Raw genomic sequence first — 24,053 nt, 5'->3', positions numbered from 1 at the left:
GGCTGGAGAAGGCAGAGATCTTGGAGATCCTGACGACCCTTTCCCACACTGCCACTCCCAAAGCACCTCCCCATGGCTCACAAGAGCAGCACTGTGCTCTGAACCAATTCAAGGGGCAGCTCCTGAGTCCCACCAGCCGTAAGCAGCACTGGCTGGGGCTGCACAGCACCTGCAGTGTGCCCACGTGGAACAACAGAATCCTTCACCCTTCAGCAAAAGGGAACTCAGCATCAGAGCTCACCCTCGGGCACTGCCAGCTCCAGCACTGCCTCCTCCAGCCCTTCCAGGTCTGGAATGGAGCTTGGAATGGAGCTTGCAGGGTCAGCACCTTCACCCTGCCCCTGTGCTTTGCTGCCCAGCACCAGCATGGCAAGGCAGCAGCGGGAGCCCTGCTCTGGAGCATCAGTGGCACAGAGCACTGACACAGAGCTCCAGAGACAGCACAGAGTTCCAGAGACAGCACAGGGTCAGCACACAGCTCCAGAGACAGCACACAGCTCCAGAGACAGCACAGGATCAGCACACAGCTCTGTCACACAGCTCCAGAGACAGCACAGGATCAGCACACAGCTCCAGAGCACAGGATCAGCACACAGCTCTGTCATACAGCACACAGCTCCAGCACACAGCTCCAGAGACAGCACAGAGCTCCAGAGACAGCACAGGGTCAGCACAGAGCTCCAGAGCACAGGATCAGCACACAGCTCCAGAGACAGCACAGGGTCAGCACAGAGCTCCAGAGCACAGGATCAGCACACAGCTCCAGAGACAGCACAGGGTCAGCACATAGCTCCAGAGACAGCACAGGGTCAGCACACAGCTCCAGAGCACAGGATCAGCACACAGCTCTGTCATACAGCACACAGCTCCAGCACACAGCTCCAGAGACAGCACAGAGCTCCAGAGACAGCACAGGGTCAGCACATAGCTCCACAGCACAGGATCAGCACACAGCTCTGTCATACAGCACACAGCTCCAGCACACAGCTCCAGAGACAGCACAGAGCTCCAGAGACAGCACAGGATCAGCACACAGCATCTCCAGCACACAGGATCAGCACACAGCTCTGTCACACAGCTCTGTCACAGCACACAGCTCTGTCACACAGCTCCAGAGACAGCACAGGATCAGCACACAGCTCCAGAACACAGGATCAGCACACAGCTCTGTCACACAGCTCCAGAGACAGCACCCAGGATCAGCACACAGCATCTCCAGCACACAGCATCTCCTCACACACAGCACTCCAGGCACGAGCAGATGTGTCCCACGTGGTGCCACACCTGGGCAGGCACAGACACACCTCAGCTCACACAGCACAGCCCTCCCTGTGTGAGCCTTCCCCAAACAGCACCATTTTCAAAGGCAAACCAAGTCCAGGTGGATCCCAAGTGGCAGCACAGCTGGACCCCCCCTCAGCCCCCATAGCTGCTCCCCACAGAGACCCCTGCCTGGGGTGCCAGCAGCCAGGCCAGGGACTGTGATCTGGAGTTTGGGCATGTTTTACACTTATTTATTTCCCTTTTAATACATTTTGGCATAATTGTCTCTTATCTTAATTAATATCAGGAAAATTACACAGTTTCCCTCTCACAAGAGGAGGCAGAGAAGCATTGTGCAGGGAAATGCTTGTAGAAACAAAACAAGGAACCTCAAACTCTTACCTCAAGTAAATCAGCATGACTTTACTGCAGCTAATTGAGTTATCTTCAAATTATGCCCAGAAATCAAAGCAGAGAGGGAGAGACACTTTGCCCTCCATACAATGTCCTCTTTAAAAATACATCATTGCTCTTCATCTGTGATAATTCACTTGTGGGGAGTTTTGAGTAAGTTAGAGACAGGACCTCTGAGATGTTTTTGATGATGTGATTTAATTTCTTATCTTCTACACAGGCAGGAAGGGTGAGTTCAGCTCACATCTTCACTGCATGCCTCAGAAGGTCACAAGACCCTCAGTTACAAGACTTTTTAAGGAGTTATTGACCAATAAAACACTGCCAACAAGGATATTTATGTTTTTGACCCAATCCTTAAATATTTCATCTTATGGAGCCATGCTACAGTGTGAGCTTCCTTAGCCACTCATGTTATGGCTCACAAACCCACAGTGCTGCATTCTAAACTCCTTGTTCACCTCTGGAACTACTTTTATATTTAAAACTCTAGAACTCTAAACTTTCCTCAGCTCAACGTGTCTCTGCTTTAAATTCTAAATCCACATTCTTCCTTCTGGCACCTCAGTTTGGGAGCCTTTTCCAAGGGCTCAGATCAAATCCTGGGTTTAATTCTGAGCTTTGGCTCACAGGCCCAAAGCTCTGGGAGCTCCCTGCATTTCAGATTCCAGCAGTCATCTCCCAGCTCCATGGCACAGGAACGTGTCTGTGTGACGTGTCCCTGTCACACCCCAGCAAGAGGGGACAGAGGGAGAGCTCCAAGCTTCAAAGGGCAGAACAGGGTCCCAGGTGCCACAAGCAAGACCCAAACACCATCCCCAGCCACTCCCTGGCACTGCTGCTGCTCAGACACTCCTGGGTTTGCACAAGGAGATGAGAGAAAGTGAGAGACAAACACAGAGATGATGACCGGGAACGCCACTGGGAGTTTTTTAACTTTTGTTTCACTCTGAACAGAGCAAGAATCCATCTTCTTCCTCACAATTATTTCTGGAGAGCCCAAATCCCCAAGCTGCCAGGGCTCAACGCCACCAGCAGTGCCTGCAGTGCTGGTGGCACAAGGGAACCCCCAGGCTCGGGGTGCCTGGCCCAGCACCACACACCCCAGGGCACACAGAGCCCCACCCCGGGCAGGCCACGCCAAAACCTGGCCCAAATACAGGGAAAAGCCATCCGATGGGAAACACTTCGAGAAGAGCACTTTGTATTCCAAAAAATGTCATTTTTCAGCAGAGAAGCTTGCCTTGACAATTTCCTGGTTATTCCCTGACACAGGAGCAGCTGCTCCTTGGTTACAGCTCAGGAAGCACCCACAGGCTTGAGCTGAAATGGATCCAGTGGCCCCAGGGAGGAGGACAGGTGACAGCAGAGGGGACAGGGGGCAGGTACAGTGTGAGGGGACATCATAGCAGATCCCAGTGCCAGACAAGTACCACAGCCATTTGCCAACATTTCAACAGATGTGTTGTTGTGGTTTTTTTAAGTTTTTCACCATTTTTTAAATTCAAGTTTTCTTATATTAAAGAAAACAACAGAAAAGCAAAGGTGTCATGCCCTTCCTGCTGTACTGGAGATTCTTGAGATACACAAATTCTTTTGCATGCACTTAATTTCTGCTGCAAAGACCCAATGCCAATTGAATCTCTTTTAATAAGAAAGACTTTCACTGAAAAAAAAAATACTTTAAGGAATCCATAACTTTTTTTTTCATTCTCTCTTTGCTGTCTAAGCTCTCCCTTGCCTATCTCTTCTGCTGTCTGGTCCTCTTGTTCACTTTTGTAATTAAGAATGAGGTGGGGGAGCTGGAGACAACTAAATTACTTCAGTGTCCCAGCAAGGGGACAGAGCAGAGCAGAATGATGCCCAGGGCAGCACTTCCAATCCTGCTCATAGCACTGACTCGTTTCCAAGGCCTTTCAGCAGCCAGCAGCTCCAGCAGTGCTGGTTCTGTGGGCACAGGGACCTTACACAGCTCCCACGAACAGGACCTGAGGATCTTCTGAAGGAGCACAGAATCCCAGAGTGGTGTGAGTTGGGAGGGACCTTGGAGACCACCCAGTTCCACCCCCTGGCATGGGCAGAGCCCCTTTCCCCTGGATCAGGCTGCTGGGGCAAGAGTAAATTTGCCAAAGTAAAACATCCTGGCAGAGGCTGCCACTCTCAAATGGCTGTGACCAGAGGAAGCGTCACCATCAGGCCCATGGCTGCCAAAACCCACCGAGACCACCCAGGAGCTGCTGGGAGGAACACAGCCACCAACAGAGGCAGCACAGGAGAGCTCCAGGAGCAGTGCCAGAAAACACAGAGCCCGGTCTCAGGAGAGCCCTAAGACATGGAATCCTGCTCTGCACTGAGGGAGAGGAAGGAAGCCACCTTCAGCTCTGGGGGACTGGGACAGTACCAGGCACAAGAACAGCTCCTCTGCTGGCTCTGGCACTGAGGAATGACGTGGGGACAGGGGGTTCCTATCAGCAGCTCTGTCCACAGCACAGGACAGCTCCCACCACTGAAACGGACAGGGCAATGCCTCACTCTGTCTCTAACTCGTGTTAATTAGGGAATGTGCTACTTTGCTATGTGCCATCAGTTAAACTCACACAGAAGGAGACAAACAAATCCCCATAGCAAGATCTCCCATAGCAGGGTCTCCTAGGGAAGGATCTGCAGCAGCATCTCCTGACTCCCAGGCAGCCTTTCCCCCACATCACCTGAATGAGACACAGCTGTCCCCACAGCATCCTCCCAGTGCAAGAGCCACTTTTGCAATTGCCTTACCACACACGGGCACCCACCAGGGCACAGCTGGAATTATACTGAGACAGACATTTTGCAAAGCAAAGTGGTCCTGTTTGGAAGCCTGGTGTCCCATAACCAAGGCTGACAGACAGCAGCCCGGCCCACACCCCGAGCAGAGGCTCCAGCCATCAGCTCTGTGACCTATGATAACACCTGGGAACACACAGAGAGCATGTGACAAACCCTCTGTGTGACACAGGCACGGACACCTCTGCCACAGCAAGGAGGTCCTGATGCCTCTCCCTGGTTTTAAAAATTTGAGAGCCACATACAGCTAAGGGATAAGGGGGTTTAACCTCGGTATTTTAATAAGGATCCTTACTGGTGCACCACTTCTCCAAGGTGGAACGTGCCGCAATACACACAAACAGATCACATATGTCACTTACAAATTAGCACAGCTAACAAGGATGCCCTGATGGTAGGCCTGGATGAATGGTGTGATATTTCCCCAACCCTGGAACTCCCCCCAGGATGAGCCAAATCTCCAGCTGACAGGATGTGTTCCAGAGGGGACCCTGGTTTCCCAAGATAGTGTAAGGTTTTATGGTCTCCTGTTATGAGGCCTTTAGGATGTTTGGTCTCCTGGCCTAACAGAATACTAGGACTATGCTGAGTTATCCGACTTAAGGAATTACAAGGATGCATGCTAAGAATACTAAGGATACATCAAAGTTATAGAAAAGGTACAGAAAAAAAAGGCAAACCATCTTCCTGGCACCAGTCCGACAAACAGGGGTTTCCTGCAGGACTCATTCCATGCCCAGCATGGGCAGGAGAGGGACACAGGAGCATATTGTCCCCAGCACTGTGCCCACCCAGCACTGCAGCCCTCCTGCTGCCCACAGCCCCAGCACCACTGCTCTGCAGGCAGCCCAGCACCACTGCACGTGTGCTGCAGCCCAGGAATGCCTCCTCCTCTTCCTCTTCCTCCTCCTCCCCGTTTGCTGGGAGCCTGCACCATGCATCAGCACACGCCCAGATCATCCTGAACCTGCCACTCAGCCCTGTCCTGCCTCAGCCCCAGGAGCACAGGTGACCACAAACAGTGCAGAGAGGAAGCCAACATCTCCACGGATCTGCATCAGCTCTAAGCCACCAGAGACGTGGGCAGGTTGCTGTTTCCAACACTGTCCTCGTGTGCTGGGAGTGGACATCCCTCCAGTGTCTCCTTCCCCTTCACTAAGCAGCAATCAGTCCCCTCCCAGCTCCAGCCCCTCCAACCACCATGAACTCCGTCCTACTCTGTGATCCTGACCTCAGGAGCAGGGAGCACGGCAGGACTGCTGCTCCTGCGTGCCCAGAAGTGCTGTACCTGCAACTGAACCCATGGGGAACAGCGTCTGTGCATCGACACGAACTGACGCTCTGAAGGACCAAAACTGCATCCCACACAACTCAACTGTGCCACAGCACAAAGCTCTGAGGCTGGAATGCCATCCCTGGGAGCAGAGCAGGGCAAGGTGAACAGTCTGGCACTGCATGGCACCGGGGCAGGAACAGGAAACACGTCAGGAGAGCAGATCACTGCCAGCCTGAGCATGGCAGCAGAGCTGCCAGCCTGGGACTGGGCACGGTGATCCTGAGCTCCCACTCCTGTCCCCAGGAAAAGCAATTCTGTCATTCTGGAAGGATTCAAAGCAGCTGCTGAAGCTGCAGTGACAGAAGCAGCACCTGAGAGGTTTCACAGAATCACAGACAGGCTGTGGCAGGCAGCAGCCCCAGGAGCACGAGGACGATGCAGCAGCACCGTGCTTTGGGCAGCCTGTGCCACTTTAGTGCCTGCGCCACTTCAGTGCCCGTGCCACTGCCCATGAGGGCAGCAACGCTCTGCTGAGGGCTGGGGCTTGCACTGCCCTGCAGGGGAGAGGGCAGAGGGGGCCAGGACAGCTCCCCCTCTGCAGCATCCTCAGCCTCTCTGCCCTGCTGCCAAGATCACCCTCCTGGCCCCTCTACCTGGTATTTTTTTGTCAGGGAAGGAGTTCACTGCCAGGCTGTGCCCTCTGCCCAGCTCAGAGCTCACCAGCTGCCAGCCCCCAGCAGTCCAAGGCTTCCACCTGACAAACAGGAATTGCCAGACAAGCAAAACCCTGTGAAGTGCAGCTGAGCACATAAATGCTACAAAATAAGAGCAATTTATTCCACAGTTTACAAGTCAGTCTGTGGTCCTCAGAGATAATTCTGCTGTCAGATGCTTATGTTCCTCCAGCAATGCCAGGCTACACAAACTGCTTTTGTGCCTCTATTAGCCCACACATGTGCAGATCCTCCTTTTCCACATTATATTTGCATTCAACACTAAAAATTTTGCTTGATCTGTGCTGCAAACTAAGTGCAATTCTGTCATTAGATTGCATGGAAAACCAGGGCAGGCTTCTGACCAGCATTTATTATTCAGGACACTGAAACATACTGATCTTTCTGGAAAGGTCTGGCAGTCTGGAAACACCTTTTTCACCCAGTTGTTTCCAATCACACACTGGTGGTGTGCTGTCTGAGACAATGGTGTCTCTCACCTAGGAGCAAATCACCCCTTACTGAGTGGTTACTGAGATTTGAACTTCAATTTATTCTCCAAATCTGCTGAATCAGTCCTGTTGTGCTCCAGAGTCACTCCTGCACAGCCTCACTGCTGTACAGGGTATTTTACACGTCTGTTTCTCCCCACCCTTCCTGGCAGGCAGGTGCCCAGCCAGTGCTTTGCTCAGGTGCCAAGGCACCACGAGTCACCCACCAGCCCCTGCTCCCCTTTCCAGAGCAGCCCCCTGCCTGCCCTGGGCTGTGCCAAGGCCCAGAGCAGAGGGGTCTCCCTGGGACAGGACTCCAAGCACTCAGGACCTCACCAAAAGAGCAGCTTCACCCCTGCACCCCGTGGCACTCGTGCAGCCCAGACTGCTGCAGGAACACGGAGCAGCACGTGGCAGAGCCTGAGCTGGGCACAGGGAGGGGACTGCAGCTACCCACAGTCACCCAGAGCGGGGCACGGGGGCACAGGCTGTGCCCTGGACACTGTTTGGTGACACAGGGCTTTCTGAGCCACAACAAACAGGAAACAGCCCAGCCTGAAACCACCTCATAGTAATAAACCATTTCATTTCTACGGAAGAACTTCCTCCCTGTGAGGGTGGGCAGGCCCTGGCACAAGGTGCCCAGAGCAGCTGTGGCTGCCCCTGGATCCCTGGCAGTGTCCCAGGCCAGGCTGGAGTGGCCTTGGAGCAGCCTGGGATGGTGGAAGGTGTCCCTGCAATGGCAGGGGGTGGGATGAGGCATAAGGTCCTTTCCAACCCAAATGATTCTGGGATTCTGTGACTCTGTAAAGGAAACACGTCAGTAAAAGCCACAAAAAACTCCCCCAGTTCCACGTTGTGCACAGGGAGCTATAGGAGGGGCAGCTGCTCCCCTCAGCTCCTGCTGCTCCCATCTGGGGGGGCAGAGCTTGAGGCCAACCTGACTGGCATCCACATTTGACATCAGCAGGTCAGTCTGTCACTAATTGAATTATACCTGCATTACTTAATAAACAAAGAATACTCTCCACATTACAAGGATGTAATCCTTTAATTGGTTTATGAGCACAGAGTCCCATGGGAAGTGTCACAAATCCATCAGGATGCCCTGAGCACTGCGTTTCTGAGCTGCAGAGATAACGAGTGTCATATGCCAGCAGTCGGCTCTGGGCTGAGCTGAAAGGGAGCTGAGCCAGCTCTCTGCCCTGCTCCACACCAGCAGCACAGCCAGCACAGCTCTCCCAGCGCTGCTCCCGAGGCTGAGGAGCTGCCACCACCACCACAGCAGCAGCTGGCACTCAGGCCCTGTCCCTGCAGCCCCCAGCCCTGCAGCCCCCTCCTCCCGGGCTGCTGCCCACCCTGGTCTGCAGGGTGACCCCCACCCAGAGCCCCTTCCAGGCACAGCATGGTGGGCAGGGAGCACTGCAGCCCCACCAGTGCCTCCAGCCCCCATCCACTCCCGATTCACCGGGCCTTGCCAACACAGTCCCACCTGACTCCCAGACACACAGGGGACGCGGGTCCTCCTCGTCCATCCTCCAGCCTAGAAATCCCCTTCTGCTGCCTCACACAACTTGCTACTGCAGATGTACACCAAAACCATCTCTGTGAAACTCGTCACTCTTCAAAAGCCTTGGCAGAGGGAAACCTCGCTCTGCAGGAGGCAGGTATCTGCTCCATGAGCCTCATGCACCCACACCTGGGCTCAGGAGCAAGCCTCTGCTGTACAAAATCCACCTCAGCACCTGAACCACCAGCCCTGCCGTTCCAGCTTGCACTGCTGGCCATGCTGAGGGCAAGGATGGAACAGGGCACAGACACAAGCTGGGCACAGAGCACACAGCACTGCTGGGCACACCAACAGCAGGGAGGGCAGAGCATGGGGCATGGGAGTGCAACTGGGACCCGCGTGCTCCACACTGTCCCTGTAGGGACACCAGGATTGCCAGATGTGTGTGCTGCTCCCCAGATGCTTGGGTTAGACTTTCTGTGCCTGGCATCACAGGAACTCAGTGTGTGCCCCTGGAGTACGAGTGACTCCTCTAATCCATGTGTGGCCTCTGTAATACTGCTGTCCTTCACTCTCCTCTTTAGCCTTCACGTCTCCTCACATCCCAGTACAAACCAGGGACACATTACTGACCACTGGGGAAACATTTGGATACCTTATTAACACCTAAACCCAACTTCCAGATAGCAAGGAGCAAGTCCAGCCTCTCCCCAGCATTCCAGGTCTCGCATCCTTCTGGCCACACAATTTCACTCCTCCTTATTGTTCTTTATTTACTGTTATAACTTTCCAGATGGAATTTAAGTGCAGTCACACACTCTGTACATTGATTGGCTTCTTTAATGCTCCTTAGAAGAAATGAAGCTCACTCAGCTGAGCCCTTTGTGCCTGTTGGAGACACCACGGGAGGCCCTGGCAGAGCTGGTGGAGCGTGGCGGGGCTGAACGGAGCGCTGGGGCACACACTGCCACAACCCCAGGGCAGCTCAGCTGGCACCCACCTGGATACACAGCACAATGCTCATTTAAACACTACTGTCCTCATCTGTTCCCTTAGAAATTAACACAGTCCTCATCTGGCACTAACAGCAGCTGTCACCACCCATCCTGACCTCCTGTGCCTTTTTCCACAGCGTTTATCATGTTTTCCTTCTAGGGCAGGGAAGGACAAAGGATTGCTTCAATCCACAGGAGATGCATGTTTGCAGACTGCCTCTTAAATAACACATGCTAGGTGTCTCCACCTCAGGGCAATAATGAACACAACAGGAATGCCAGCCCTTGGGAGGCAACCTCTCATTTCAGCCACCTCAGGACACCAGACCCCAGTGGAGAGATCCTCACTGCTCACCAAAGGGGGAATGCAGAGAGAGAGGGTGCATGTGGGACACCTGCAGGATCCAGCTGCAGATGGGCTGGGGGCTCTGTGCAAGGCACATGGAGCACTAGAAGGCAGGCTGCACCCCCCAGTCCCTAAATGCAATCCTTGCCATGTACTTGGGACAAGGACATATCTGTTTTCAGTGACCCAACACTCCAGGGCAGCAAGTGATGAATAGCCCACAAAGGAGTCCCCATGCAGGTGCTCTGCTGGCTGAGCCTCTGAGGCCACATGTCACCAGGGTGGCTGATTGTGTCCATGTTCATCCCCATCCCTGGTCCTCAGCACAGCCTATGGGGCCTGAACGTTACCAGACCCACACTGTGAGGACAGGTGGTCACCTGGAGGCACCTGCAGCACATCTCCAACCCACCACAGGCCACGCCAAGGACCCCTGCTCAGGGCCTGCTGGAACACCCTGCTGCTGGGCAGCACTGGAGCCTCAATGGGGCTTGTGCTGTTATCCTGGTTCTTTACACCAAAGCTGACAGATGCTCAGTTGCCTATGTCAGCTTGCCCAGGCTCAGCTGCGGCATTCAGGGCCACGGTGCTGTCCTGCCCAGGGTACTGCTGGTGTGCAGAGCCCTTCCTGCCCGCCTGTGACACGGCAGACTGTCCCCAAAGGCAGCCACGGCCAACGCTGAGGCTCAGACGCAGAAAGCAGCAGTCACTTCTTGCAAGTGCAGTTTGGAGCCCAGTCCCCAAGAGCAGCGTCACTGCAGCTGGGCGCCGGCAGAGATGAGACACAAGGCTGACGTGTCAGGAGGAGCCACGAGCACAGCAAACCTGCCCACGGCACAGCGACACCAAACCTGCCCACGGCACCACCCAGCCTGCCCACAGCGCCCGGGCGCAGCAGCACCGGCTGGATGCGGTGCAGCCGGCAGCACAGGCTCCTGTGAAACAGCACGTACCCGGCAGCACACTGACTCACGGCTGACAAGGCGACAAATCCCGCTCCCTTACTCAGACCCGCTCCCACGAGCCCCATCGGGGAGCGTTACATCAGGGCTTGCAAGAGCGCGTTGGAGAAAACAGGAACGACGCAGCTCCCAGAGCTCTGCTGGCACTGCCAGAGCCCAGCGGCACTGCCTGCCTGTGCCCGTGGCACTGCCAGAGCCCAGTGGCACTGCCTGCCTGTGCCCGTGGCACTGCCTCACTGTGCCCATGGCACTGCCTCACTGTGCCAGTGGCACTGGCTCCCTGTGCCCATGACACTGCCTGCCTCTGCCCGTGGCACTGCCTGCCTGTACCCATGGCACTGCCTCCCTGTGCCCATGGCACTGCCTACCTGTGCCCATGGCACTGCCTGCCTCTGCCCGTGGCACTGCCTGCCTCTGCCCGTGGCACTGCCTGCCTGTACCCATGGCACTGCCTCCCTGTGCCCATGGCACTGCCTGCCTCTGCCCGTGGCACTGCCTGCCTGTACCCATGGCACTGCCTCCCTGTGCCCATGGCACTGCCTACCTGTGCCAGTGGCACTGCCTGCCTGTGTCCGTGGCACTGCCTCACTGTGCCCATGGCACTGCCTCACTGTGCCCATGGCACTGCCTACCTGTGCCAGTGGCACTGCCTGCCTCTGCCCGTGGCACTGCCTCCCTGTGCCCATGGCACTGCCTGCCTGTGCCCATGGCACTGCCTGCCTGTACCCATGGCACTGCCTGCCTCTGCCCGTGGCACTGCCTGCCTCTGCCCGTGGCACTGCCTGCCTCTGCCCGTGGCACTGCCTCACTGTACCCATGGCACTGCCTCCCTGTGCCCATGGCACTGCCTGCCTCTGCCCGTGGCACTGCCTGCCTGTACCCATGGCACTGCCTCCCTGTGCCCATGGCACTGCCTACCTGTGCCAGTGGCACTGCCTGCCTCTGCCCGTGGCACTGCCTCCCTGTGCCCATGGCACTGCCTGCCTGTGCCCATGGCACTGCCTGCCTGTACCCATGGCACTGCCTGCCTCTGCCCGTGGCACTGCCTGCCTCTGCCCGTGGCACTGCCTGCCTGTACCCATGGCACTGCCTCACTGTACCCATGGCACTGCCTCCCTGTGCCCATGGCACTGCCTCACTGTACCCATGGCACTGCCTCCCTGTGCCCATGGCACTGCCTCACTGTACCCATGGCACTGCCTCCCTGTGCCCATGGCACTGCCTGCCTCTGCCCGTGGCACTGCCTGCCTGTACCCATGGCACTGCCTCCCTGTGCCCATGGCACTGCCTCCCTGTGCCCATGGCACTGCCTGCCTCTGCCCATGGCACTGCCTCCCTGTGCTGGGGCAGACACTTCACACCCCAGGCACTCCTAAGCCTGGCTTAAGCACGGAGAACTAGCAGCTCACCCATGTCAACAGAACGTCTCTGCAGGACTCCCCAGTGGTGCTGAGGCAAACCCATCCCAATCCCAGCACCAGCAGCACCAGGGGACTGAGAACCCATCCTGGGAATTCCTCTCAGTGTGACTTTCTCCACCATGCCTTTTCCTCATTGTTTGTGCTTTCCTTGTACACAGCTGGTGAGACCTGCTGCAGGACTCACAGAGCTGTCACAGCTCACTGTGGTGGGCTCCTGCTGCTCCATCCCCCATGGCCAACTACAGAGACCAGGAAGTATAAATAATTGGAAATAAATACGCAGGGAATATCAGCTCTCTGGCAATGAGACAATGCTGAGGCAACAAAAACTGAAGAGTTTTATCTGTCTGCAATCCAAAAGAATTCCAACATGATCTTGACAGAGAAGCCTAAATAAAAACTTCAAGGGAAAAAAGATACTCCACTTTAAAGCAAAGCTACCTAATCATATGTTTTCATGGAAATGTTTTGCCATGAGACAGTTCCTGGGGAGAAGCTTCATCTACAAGAGCAGACTCAAAACCACAGCATTGGACACGAGCTCTGCAGCATTGGGAACTGGCTCCAATACTCTGAGGTCCCACTGGCCACGTGCTACACAATTAGAGGCACCCACCAAGGCTCCCATTACTGCCTCAGTTAGCCATCTGACAAACCACCTTCTACATCATCCAGCCTGCTCCAAACAAACACGACTGTACAGCCATTTATCCCATGGACACACAGAAGGTGCTGCCCAGCTCAAGGCATGGTGTGCCCAGCCTGCAGCTCGGTGCCCAGCGAGCCAGGAGGGATGGGGCACACAGGCAGGGAGCCCTCGGACACCTCAGTCACCCTCACACACACCTGAGCCAAGGGGCAGGACACGGCTCCTGGCACCACGACACCACGCCACAGACCTCGTGGAGCCCAGAGCCCCAGCCAAGGGACCTGGGTGCCTGGGGATCAGCACTAGTCTTTGGTTCGAGGGGCTCTGGGCCAGGGCCTTCTCCAAGAGCCCTGTCCTCCTCTCCTCATTTCTGCTCCCCTGTGAATACCAACCCCTTTTCCCCTCCTCCGCAGCATCTTAGCTCTCCAAGAACCGACAGCAAGAGCTGCTACAGAAAACAAAACAATGGCCATCACTGTTCCATGTTGGGCTGCAGGCATCAGCCAGCCATCTCTGCCACCACCACCCAGCCACAAGCCCATGGGCTGTTGGGGACATAGCCGAGTCTCCAGCCCTCCTCAGGAGCCCCACTGAGACCCACAGCAGCTCCAGAGAGCTGCACACAGGGACACAGACCCAGCCCTGCACCTCCACAGCCTGGATCTGGGCACTGCAGAGGAATTCCATAACCTACGTTACTTCAAGATTTTTCATTTTGTTTTCAGAACGACACCTCAAACTCCAGAGTACCAGAAGGTGTATCTGACTAATTTGAAGCAAATGTTTCTATTTTGCTGCAAAGTGCATGATTATTTGATAAAAACTTTCTAGAAAGAATGGTTCACTCTTCAGCAACAAAACCTTATACTTTGGATAAGGTTTGGATTTGGTTTCCCAGGCTTGAGCATGTCTCCAGAGCTGCTCCTGTTCAACCACATTTCTCCCTGCTACCCAACCACACAGACAACAAGCTTTTGTTTCCAAAGCATTTTAGGTAATTACCTCAAGAATAGTTTTTATTTAAAACAAACACACACACATAAGCCTCTCCTAGCACAAACTTCATCAGATAGTGTCAGCAAGCATGGTTTAAAAGCATGATATTGAAAAGTAATTTTACTACTAGCTAGAAAAGTCTGAAGACTGCAGAGGATATATTTAGATGTGTATAAATAGACAACACTCAGTGATGTCTGGTCCAAAGAGTACAAATCTTCCCTAATGCATGGAATATGCCTGGCCCAAAACGCTTGAGCAGCACTTACACAGCCTTTTCAGCCTGGCTCAGGTTCTGAGCCCGCTAATAGCGAGGCCATTAGAGCAGCGCTCGGGCCCAGCTGCTTGTGCAGGGAATATGCAAAGATTGCTCCATAAAACCCAGCTCGCCACCACATCTGAAAGCACAGGCAGTATCGATCAGCAGTGGAAAGCCATTAGCTCTCCAGCCTCTGAACTACCCGTGCCCCAGCAGAGGGACAAGCCCTCCAGGCACCTCGGGATGCTCCACCTACCCAAGGCGGGCACCCAGTGTGCCAAGGCCATCCTTCCCGATGCACCCGCCTTCACATCCCCTCCAATCTTTCTCAAAAATATGAGGAAGATCTGTTTTTTCCTTGCCATGCTGCTCAGCCACATCTCTTCTTGGGTTTCCCACATTCCCATCCAGCTGGGCAGCCAGATCCTGGGCTGGGGCAGCCACCTCTCAGCCTCCTCCCCCTGGCTCCACTCACACCTTCGATGGCCAACAGGACCCTCTCCAGACAACAGAACTGCATGAAAAATTCAAACCAAGCCCCTGAGGCACCCTCCTGAGCAGCCGAGTGCAGCTTCTCTTGGCTGTAAGGATGACAGGAGCACTCAGCCCACCGGCTCTCACTGGGATAGGACAATCTGGAGGCCACTTGTGCAGCTGCATGTCTTTGGTGGAATGGGTCAATCTCAAGTTCCCTCCAGCACTGGGAAATGTTTGCTGAACAAGAGAACTAGTTCAGCTTTAACTTGCGCTGGGTACCTGACATATCCAGGATTCGCTTCCACTGACTGCCCTGCCATGATAAAACCAAGAACTGCTCTTTCTGAAAGCAAAAAGATGAGGTAATATGCCAGGAGATGTATCTTAGAGAGCCTTGTAACTAGAGGCCAAACTGGCAAACTCTGGTGTGCATTATGATCCAGCCTTACGCATTTAAACACATTTATTATGCATTTAAACAAATGCATAATCCCTTGAGTGCAGTATATATTTAGCAACGTGGATTGGGAAGGTGTTGGGCAATGAGAACACTCAGTTTCTGCTACGGCTGCTTGTGCAAAACCAAACCTGACTCCCAGACCAGCAGTGGAATTGCCAGGCCTGGTACACCTCTACCTGCCAGGACCGACTCTGGAATACCACAGAGGCCACGGGCCAGCTCCGAGGCGTGGCCTGTACACAGGACCAGGGTGCCCACTTGGAGTCCTTGTGGCAGCACACACAGCCCCGAGCACCCAGCTCCAGGCGGCTGGGATGCAGTCCTGCCACACCAGGACACACCGGAGCCAGCACACGCAGTCCATCTGTGCAGCACTTCCCCACGCCCCTGGACACAGCCACGGCCAGGATCGCTGCTGCCAGGGCCAGCCCAGACCCCTCCATCTGCAGAGGCACGGCTGGAACCAAACCAGCTTCAATTCCAGGATGGATCCATCTCGCCTCGCCAGCGGGCTGGCTGGCTGTGCCGGCCCCAGCAGCCCTGCACACGCAGCGCTCGCCCGAGGATGCTCAGAAGGAACAAGCTGACACCACGTGTCACACAGGAACATGCGAAATGGAAGCGTGGGTGGGGAGCATCACCAGCACGACAGCACGATGGCCAAGGGCAGGGACACCCAGCCTGGCCATTCCACGGCACGCAGCCAAAGGCCACACGGGGCTGGGCTTGGCTGGGGGCACCTGCTGTCCCACCCCTGGTCTCCAGGACTGCTGAGGCCGAGTTCATCACCACAGCTGGAACCAACACATGCCTCTGTTCCACACACACAACATAACAAGTGCCCCGGAGATGCAACAGACTGGAAGGGAGGAAGGGAAGAGCTGCTGTCCCAGGATGCAGAGGAACCGCAGATCCAGTGTTCCCCAGTCCATGCTGGGAAGGACCAGCCCGGGAGAGGCTTCCCCAGTGCACCTGGCCCAGCCATGCCCGCTCCCGCACGGCAGCCGCGAGGGCTGATGCTCCGACACCAACATGGCTGCGAGGCTCCGCCGCTCCTCCGCCGCTGCTCTGCCATCTCCCCAACGGGAACCTTCCCGATGGCGGGGAAGGGCCATTCTGTCCTACATTTCTTCTCCCGCACACAGCGGTGCTCGCCACGGAGGGGGCGCAGGGGACGGAGGAGAGAGGGGTGCAGCCGCATCCCGGGACGCGGGGGACGGCGGCGGCCCCAGGGAGAGAGCGGCGGGGAGAGCGGTGTGCGAGTGGCGGCCAGGGGCGGTGGGACGGGGCGGGGGGAGCCGGGGGTTCCTGCGCCCTCCGGCAGAGCCCCGCACCCCCGAGCCCCCCCGGGAGCGCCCCGGGAATGGCTCCGCGAACAGCGGCGCCTCCGCCCGCCCGGGCAGCGCCGCAGCGCCAGCGGTGCCGGGTAACCGGGCGGCGGCGGCAGCGGGATCGCGGCGCGGAGGGGGCGGCGGCCGCGGCACGGGCGGCCCCGCAGCATCGCAGCCTGGCAGCATCTCCGGCCCCGCAGCATCCCCAGCCCAGCCCAGCCCGGCGCGGGCGGCCGCCGGCGCCGTCCCGCGGGCAGCGGCGGCAGCGCGGCCCGGCCCGGCCCGGCCCGGCCCGTCCGCGGGGCTCCCGCCCCGCCGCTCCGCGCTCCCCGCGGCCGCCGCCCTCCCGGGAAGGGCGTCGTCCCGGCGGCCCCGCCGCGCCGCGGGGTCGTGCTGACCGGGGCGTTCGGCACCGGCCGGGCCGCCCCGCACCCCCCCGCCCCGTCCCCTGGGCCGGTACCGCGGTGCAATGCAGATGTGCCGGGCGCGACTCCCCTCGCGTTACCTGGTGCCTCCGGGGACGGGCGGCGGCCGGAGCGCGTCCCCTGCGGGTGCGGCCGCGGCCGGGCCCCGGCGGGCTGCGGGCGCTGGCGGCAGGCGGGCTGCCCGCCGCTCCGCCCCGAGCCGGCGCTCACCCTCCGCATCCTACCGCGGCTCCGCGGCGGAGCTGCCCGCGGCCGGGACGGGCAGGGCGGCCCGGGGACGGCCCCACGCGGCGGCTCGGGCGGGCGGCGGCACATGCACACACGCGCGGCGGGGGCGGGAGGCGCGGGACAGCCCGCCCGCATCAGCCCGCCCGCATCGCCCCGCACCGGGCAGCCCGCCCCGTTCTGCTCCCGCCGGCGCTGACCTTGTCGTGTACCTGCGCCAGGTTAATCCTCGCCAAGCGCTGCCGCTCCGCACCCCGCTGCGGGATCCTGCGCGCTGCACTGGACGGACGGACGGATGGACAGACGGACGTGGCCGAGGCGCGGGCAGCCCCGCCGCCGGGCCGGCGCCTCCCGGGTGCGGGTGCCGCTAGCGCGGGGCGGCCGGCGGCAGGGCCATGCGGCTCCGCGCCGCTCCGCGCCGGGCGCGCTCAGGCGGAGCAGCCGCGGCGGCGGGCGCTGCGGCGGGGCAGAGCGGGGAGCGCGGCGCCCGCGGCTCGGCCCTCCGCGGCGGCGGCAGCTGCGCCCATCCTCCGCGCCGCCGGCCTCCGCCCGGCCCCGGCCCCGGCCCCGGCCGCGGGCAGCCGCGCCGCTCGCTGCCGCATGGAGCAGCCGCCGCCTCCCCCGCGCCGCGCCGCGCCGCGCCGGGGCGGGCTGGAGCAGCCGGGCCCTCCCCGCCCCGCCGCACGCACGGCTGAGCCGCAGCCGCCCGCCCGACCGCCGCCGCGCAGACGTGCGGCCGGGCCGCCCCCCGCCGCGCCCGGCTCGGGGCTGCGCGCCGCCGGGCGGGACCGGGCACGGGCACCGGCACGGATGCGGACACGCCTCCGCCTGCCCCGCCACGCCGCGGCCGGGCTGCGGCGACGGGCGCCGAGAGCGGCCACGACCCTCGGGGCACCCCGCAGCCCTCCCGGGGACCACAGCCCTCCCCCAGCCGCCGCCCGGGGCCCCGGGTCCGGAGCGGGCGGCGGGCGGGGGCGGTGCGCGGGAGTTTGGCCTGACGAGCGATCCGGTAGATGCACCGGCGGAACCGTCCCGCACGCGGGGTGGGAGCGCGGAGGCAGCTCCGCTCCGCGCCGCCGGCATGGCGAGGGCTCCTGTCCACCCTCGGGGCACGCAGCTGCCCGCACCCTGCCCGTGCCCTGCCCGAGGACAGGGACTGCAACACCGGACTTCTAGCAGGGTTGATCCTGGCAGGAGAAGGAAAGGATGGGTCATCTGTGGGGGCAGTAAATTGGAGCGCTTTTGGGGATTGCGGCATCGTTACCTTTCTCCTGGATCTCTAACAGGGAGGAGAGTGCATTTCGTGCTATGGAACACTGCACCCTTTTCTAGTGCGCTTTTGTGGGGAAACGCCGGGGATGTTGCAGGACCCGAAGAAGAGGAGCACTGCCTGGAGAGCCTGGAAGAGGAGCTAATTAACGAACCTCGTCAGCGGCCAGTGACCCCGCACCTGGAGGGATGCGCAGGCACGTGCCCTGCCACCACTGGGCAGCGGCCCCCTCTCCCCGACACCCTCCCCCTGGCACGGGAGGCAATTGCCGGCTCCTCCGGGGCAGCCCCGGGACTCTGCAGCCGGACCAGCCCGCGTGGCCGCTGCCGCCGAGGGTGCAGGAGAAAACACACGGACTGCTCGGCACGCTCGGAGACAGCGGGGGCAATGCTGCCGGGATTCATCTTCTGGCTGGGGATGCACCTGGTAGGAGCCCCGTTCCAGAAACGGGAAGGTGCCGTGGCAGTCCTCATGCCTCTCTGCTGACACCATGCCAAAGTTTTTTGTGCGTTGGGATGCAGCGTCTGCCTTCGGTAAGGGTGAGAAGAGGGAACACATCAGTGTTCCGGGGCTCAGGGCTGTCCGTGTGACCTGAGAACTGTGAAGTGGTCTCCACTGCAGCCCGTGACCCTGGTCTCGCAAGGAACACAGCTGCCAGAGCCGCATCATCCTCGGTCCTTCTGGCAGCCTGTGAAGCTGTCCAGGGCTGGGCTGCCAGGCTGAGCCTCAGTTAGTGTTTATCTCCCATTACCAGCTGCTCTTTCACGGAGCTCGTTCGATCTGTTACAGGGGGACAGAGGCTGGCAGGAGGAAATGAGCCTAAATCTTCTCTCCCTCAAAGGAACTCACGTCAGCTGGCTTTGCTGGGGCGGTCTCTGCCCCACACTCAGTCCTAGCACTGGTCTCCTTTGGAGCTGGAGGCAGTGTCATGCTCAGCCTGATTTGGCGTTCACAGTGTGCTCCCCTGTGGAGAGAGAGGAGAGACAATAAGATGCTCCCTGGTAAAACATCCGTGGTCTTGGCTGGCATCCACCAGCCTCTTGGGCTTCAGGTTCAAGCATTTGCTGCTCTGTCAGTTCTCTGCTGCCCCAGAAGCAGGGAGGCTGGCATGCCAGTGATGCCAGCAGTGTGGCTGGTGCTGGAAGAGGAGGCAAACATCGGGGCACAGCTTCCCTGGCCATAGGAACATGGAGAAGCTCGGTGGAAACTCAGTGGAAGCATGTGCCCAGAGCCTGGTGTGTGCTGGGGGGTGCACTGGTTTGCACCATCCAGCACAAACACACTGTGAGGGCTGGTTCAGGACCACTCTGACCTGGTACCAGTGCAGTGCAGCCCAGGAGATCTGCATCCTTGCAGCTGAAGCAATGTCCTGTGTTCTCTGGCCTCAGGTGTTTGATCAAGGGCTGCTGCATCTTCTTTGTCAGCCTGAAATCCCTCCTGGACATGAGACTGAGATGACACCACCGCCTAGTTAATGTACCCAGAGGGAAAACTGCACCTCCCTGGGGCATCCAGGAGTGTGGGAGCTGTGGGTGTGCTGGGGAGGTTCACTCGCTCGTGGCTGGGATGGAAAGCCTGCTTGTCTGATCCTGGACCCAGACCTAAGTGACAGTGTGTGGCTGCTGTCTCTTGCAGGTCTTGCCCTGAAAGTGTTCCCCTCCCTCTTGTTCACTGCTCCACTGGGACCTCTCCTGGGCTCTCTCCTGGGCTGTTCCTGGCTGCCCCTGGTGACTCTGTGGGGATCTGTGCCTGAACGTCCCTTCAACGCCCAGGGACAGGCTGTTCTGGGACAAACCTGGGTGCCCTGGGGAGGGGCAGCCCTGTGTCCTGGCATCCTTATTCCCAGTGCCTGGCAGTCTACCTCATGGACAGCACAGTCCTGCGTGGCCCTGGCACTGGGGATGCTCAGGAGTACTCAGGTGAGCTCCCACCTACTCTGGCCAGGATTCACCCTGCCTTGGGGACCCTCACCCTGCTGGGGCTCAGTCACCTCCCCTCTTACCCTTCTGAACAAGCCCTTGCTGGGAGTTTTGTCTTGCTCTCTCCAACTAGTGTTAAAATGCTTTTTTACTGGCAGAGCTGGTAACTCCTTAACCTGAAATCTTTTTTCCCTCACAGATATAATTTTTAAATTATTTCATAATTTTTTTTTTTTCTGAAATAATGAGACCGGGAGGAAAGTGCTTTGTTTAACTAACACAGAGAGCTCTTTTATGCACTTTCTAACCCTCAGTCACCTCCGGAAGGAGGGACCCGGGGCCCGGGCACAGTGCCACCGTGCTGCAGCTGCTGGCCACAGGGTGCCCCCATGCTCACCCAGCCTGCTGCCCACGGCACCGCGGTGCCACAGGGATCCCCGATCCCTTCAGAGCTCCCGCCCAGCCCCACGCCACAGACCCGAGCAAGGCTTGGAGCTGTGCCGGGGCCGGCAGCATCCCTGCCAGCGGCTGCCGGACCGCCGGGGCACAGCAGCGGCGGGCTGCCCGTGTCGGCGGTGGTGGCAGCTGTGCCAGGAGCTGCTCGGGGACAGGGTCACTGCTCTGGGCACGGCTCTGGCACGGCTCTGGCACGGCTCTCCAGCCGGGCCGGAGCTGGAACCGCGTGCAGCGTGTACACCCTAAAGGAGAGCGGCAGCAGTGCAGCCGGCACCGCCGCCTCCCACAGCCCGCGGAATGCATGGCAAGAGGCAGTACTGCTCCTTGAGAGACTGCGGCACCTCAGCAAAAAGTGTCTGCAGCCCGCAATGCTTATTCATCCTTACCAGGAGAAAATTCACTGCCCTAATCACTGAAATGTCAGATGTCACCTTGCGTGAAGTGGATTTCTCTTCCCTGGAGCACCTTGGAGACAAGAACACCTCAGGTAGCAGTGCCCTGCCAGCCTCTCCTTCCAGAAGAACCAAGGAAGCATGTGGAGTTAACCCAGCCATCATTTCCTGGGGATGCTTTTCCATTTTAAGTTCTTTAGCCTGTACGATGGGGGAGCTGTTGCATTGTACAAAAAGTGGCAGGGAGCGATCCTGCTCCTTCGGGAGCCCTGTGTCTCCCTGCTGCCAGGCCAGAGGTGAGGACGCTCCCCAGCTGTCCTGGAGCCCCAGCTCTCACCCTCCCTGGCCAGGGAGGCTCAGGGCAGGCAGTGCTAAACCTGGCCGGGGCACACAGACCTCAGCACTACTTCTGATTTTATTTGAGGTGAGCTGGTGTGACATTCTCCCTGGGGTGCATTGGTGTGTGGTGAAGCCCCAGCGGGTACTGGTGCCCTGGACTTCATGTGCCAGCCCACACTGCCAGTGAATCAGACCTCACAGCCAAAACCACCACGGGGTGGGGGCTGGGACAGGCTTACCCTCAAACCAACTGGCTTCATCTGGTGGAACCAAACCAAGATACTTAATAGCTAATAATACTTAATTGCATTTTTAATCAAAAAACAGATTTAAAGTCACGAGTAAAGTAATTGTAGTGTATGTTTGCTTAATATTTTAACAATTTGTTCTTTGAAAAATAAAATAATGTGCTGATTTTTTTTTAACTTCTTGCATGATTCTTCGAAGGCTTCTAGCTATTGGTACCTGGCTTGTTTAAAAAGTGCTTAACTGTCAGACACACACGGGGATGAGCAGTGAGTGTCCTGCAGGGATGGCAACCTGCCACGATTCTGCATTGCACGAGCACAGCTTTGTCTGGGTAGGTCCAGAGGCACAATAAGGAAAATATTCCTGAGCTGGCAAGGAGCCTTGTCTGCCTCAGCCCACACCCCACAGGCAGGCTCTGCCCACCCTGGAGCCAGCACACGAGCTCAGGGCTCTCTTCCGCCAGCTTTGTGCCCCACACAATGGATTTTCTCACCCCACGGTGGCCTGGCAGGGACACGAGCTCACCCAGAGCATGGCTTGTTTAATTTGGAAATAGGGGTGGGAGGAAATATTATGGGAAGAAACAGATATATTGCAGGGCTGTGAATAAAAATAGAGACTAAGCTCAGTCATAATTTAGAAAAATAGCTGTCCCAAAAAAAACCTGCTGCCTGCGAAAGGCCATTTCCTTCTGACAGGTGTTGTTGTCACCTCCAGGCTCTGGACTTGGTGTTCCCAGGCTGGCAGGGGCCCACTGCGGCTGACAGGCAGTGCTGAGGTGTGGGATGGAGCTGGGGCACGAGGAAAGGGCTGACACCGTGGGCAGCCCCATCATTCCACCTCTACAAACAGACACACCTGTGTTTTGAGTACTCGTGGTTTTGAGGGGACCAGCGTCGCTGGACATGGAAGGCAAAGCCAACCTGTACAGCAGGGAAAGACCCAGGGCTGCTGCGCAGTGCTGTGCTCTGCTGGGCTGCTTTAGGGGACACAGTTCCATGTTTGTTTCTTTTCTGAAGGTGACATGAAGCCTGCTGGATTGAAGAACAATGGTTGCCCATCCCTGGGTGCAGCTTCCAATCACTGGACAGCTGGAAAGCGCTGGGAGGATGGATGGACTCGGTGCTCTCAGAGGGTTTTTCCAGTCTCAATGATGCTGTGGTTCCATGATTTCAGCAGACAGAAATGTTGGGTGTCATGCAGATGGAATGGGCTGACAAGCAGCACAGGTACCTAATCCTGTGCCACCAGGGCTCAGTGCCCCTCCCCTGTTCTGTTTAAGCCCAATGTGCTTCATTGCCTGTCTCCTCCCCCTTGATTCTGGAGTTTTAATAACGTGCTCCCTTAACACCTGCACTCTCTTCATGTTGGAGTTCTGGGTCTTGATCCTCTAAAGTTCTTCCTTATTCACATTTATTTCTTACACAATTTATTCCTTTTTTGTTCAGATGACTTCTCAGTAGAAAACAGCAAAGTCTCCATCTCCAGCCTGCCCCAATTCCTTCAGCACTGTCAGAGCCATGTGCAGAGCTCATTTCCAGAATAGATGGCAATTTGTTGTTCTACCAGCTGCTGATTTAATTCTTTTCCTTAAGCCAAATTTTGTATGGAAAAGAATGTCCAGTAATTCAAAATATTACTCTTCTGGTATTCCATCTCCTCTTTTCTATCCAAGCAACATTAGCTAAGGGCTAATGATCAGCTCATCATGGTGGGAGGATGAGGAGCTGCCCTACACCTCATTTGTAAACAGAAGAAAGAATAAACTTTTATTTACAGCCTTGGCAGTCTTCAATTTATAATGTTTACAGTCTCTACAGTTGCAGTTCAGAGTACACAGGAGCTCACCATTGCCATAACCACAATGAAAATGTTGCACCAAAAAGGAGTTAATTTTCACTTCAAAAATTGCTCTGGAATGCAGGCTGGAGCGTTGCTCCAGCAGAGACAAGGAATACAGTATTCCATTGGAATGGGAGGAGAAAGTGAATGTAGTGATTATTATGCATGAGCATCCCAAACAAGCAGAACTGGGAAATAATAAGATAACTAATATTTTTGAGAAGCTGCTAATTGAAAAAAAAAAAAAAAAACAACCCAGAGACACAGAAGCAAAAGAATTCCAGTAATAACTCTTCAAAAAAGAGCGAACTGGCGTCTGGCATGGATCCCCACTGCTTCCGAGCTTGTTCAATTAAAATCAACACTGAATGGGTTTTCTTTCACTACCGTTACTCAAGCTGCATCCTTCAAAAGGATGGCAAATGATTGATATGCATATGAAAGAACTACAGAGTATGAAATTACAAAATGATACAGGGTTTGGATATTTGCACTTTGAGATATTAAATCTTCTGAAGGAAAATATTTGAGTAAATTCTGAATAAAGAAC

The 24,053-nt window shown here is 57.0% G+C and overlaps 2 protein-coding genes across 5 annotated transcripts in view; one reads left to right on the top strand and one right to left on the bottom strand.

Moving 5' to 3' along the window:
• The window catches only part of LRFN5 (leucine rich repeat and fibronectin type III domain containing 5), a 43,152-nt gene extending 25,541 nt beyond the window's left edge, over nucleotides 1–17,611 (bottom strand). Inside the window, exon 1 of one of the 4 annotated variants that reach the window (XM_064422744.1) lies at nucleotides 17,237–17,611. The gene's annotated coding sequence lies outside the window, so the exon portion shown is untranslated. Of the gene's footprint in view, nucleotides 1–16,891; nucleotides 17,048–17,236 lie in introns of those variants that run through there. The other 3 variants (XM_064422745.1, XM_064422748.1, XM_064422746.1) reach the window with 3 other exon arrangements.
• Nucleotides 16,419–18,212, top strand: LOC135301981 (basic proline-rich protein-like). The gene has a single exon (XM_064422561.1). The coding sequence runs from the start codon at nucleotides 16,419–16,421 to the stop codon at nucleotides 18,210–18,212; it is 1,794 nt and encodes a 597-aa protein (XP_064278631.1).
• Nucleotides 18,213–24,053: the final 5,841 nt, after the last annotated feature.

This window comes from Passer domesticus, chromosome 6, assembly GCF_036417665.1.
Source record: "Passer domesticus isolate bPasDom1 chromosome 6, bPasDom1.hap1, whole genome shotgun sequence".
NCBI lineage: Eukaryota > Metazoa > Chordata > Aves > Passeriformes > Passeridae > Passer > Passer domesticus.
This window is presented reverse-complemented; position numbering and strand designations above follow the sequence as displayed.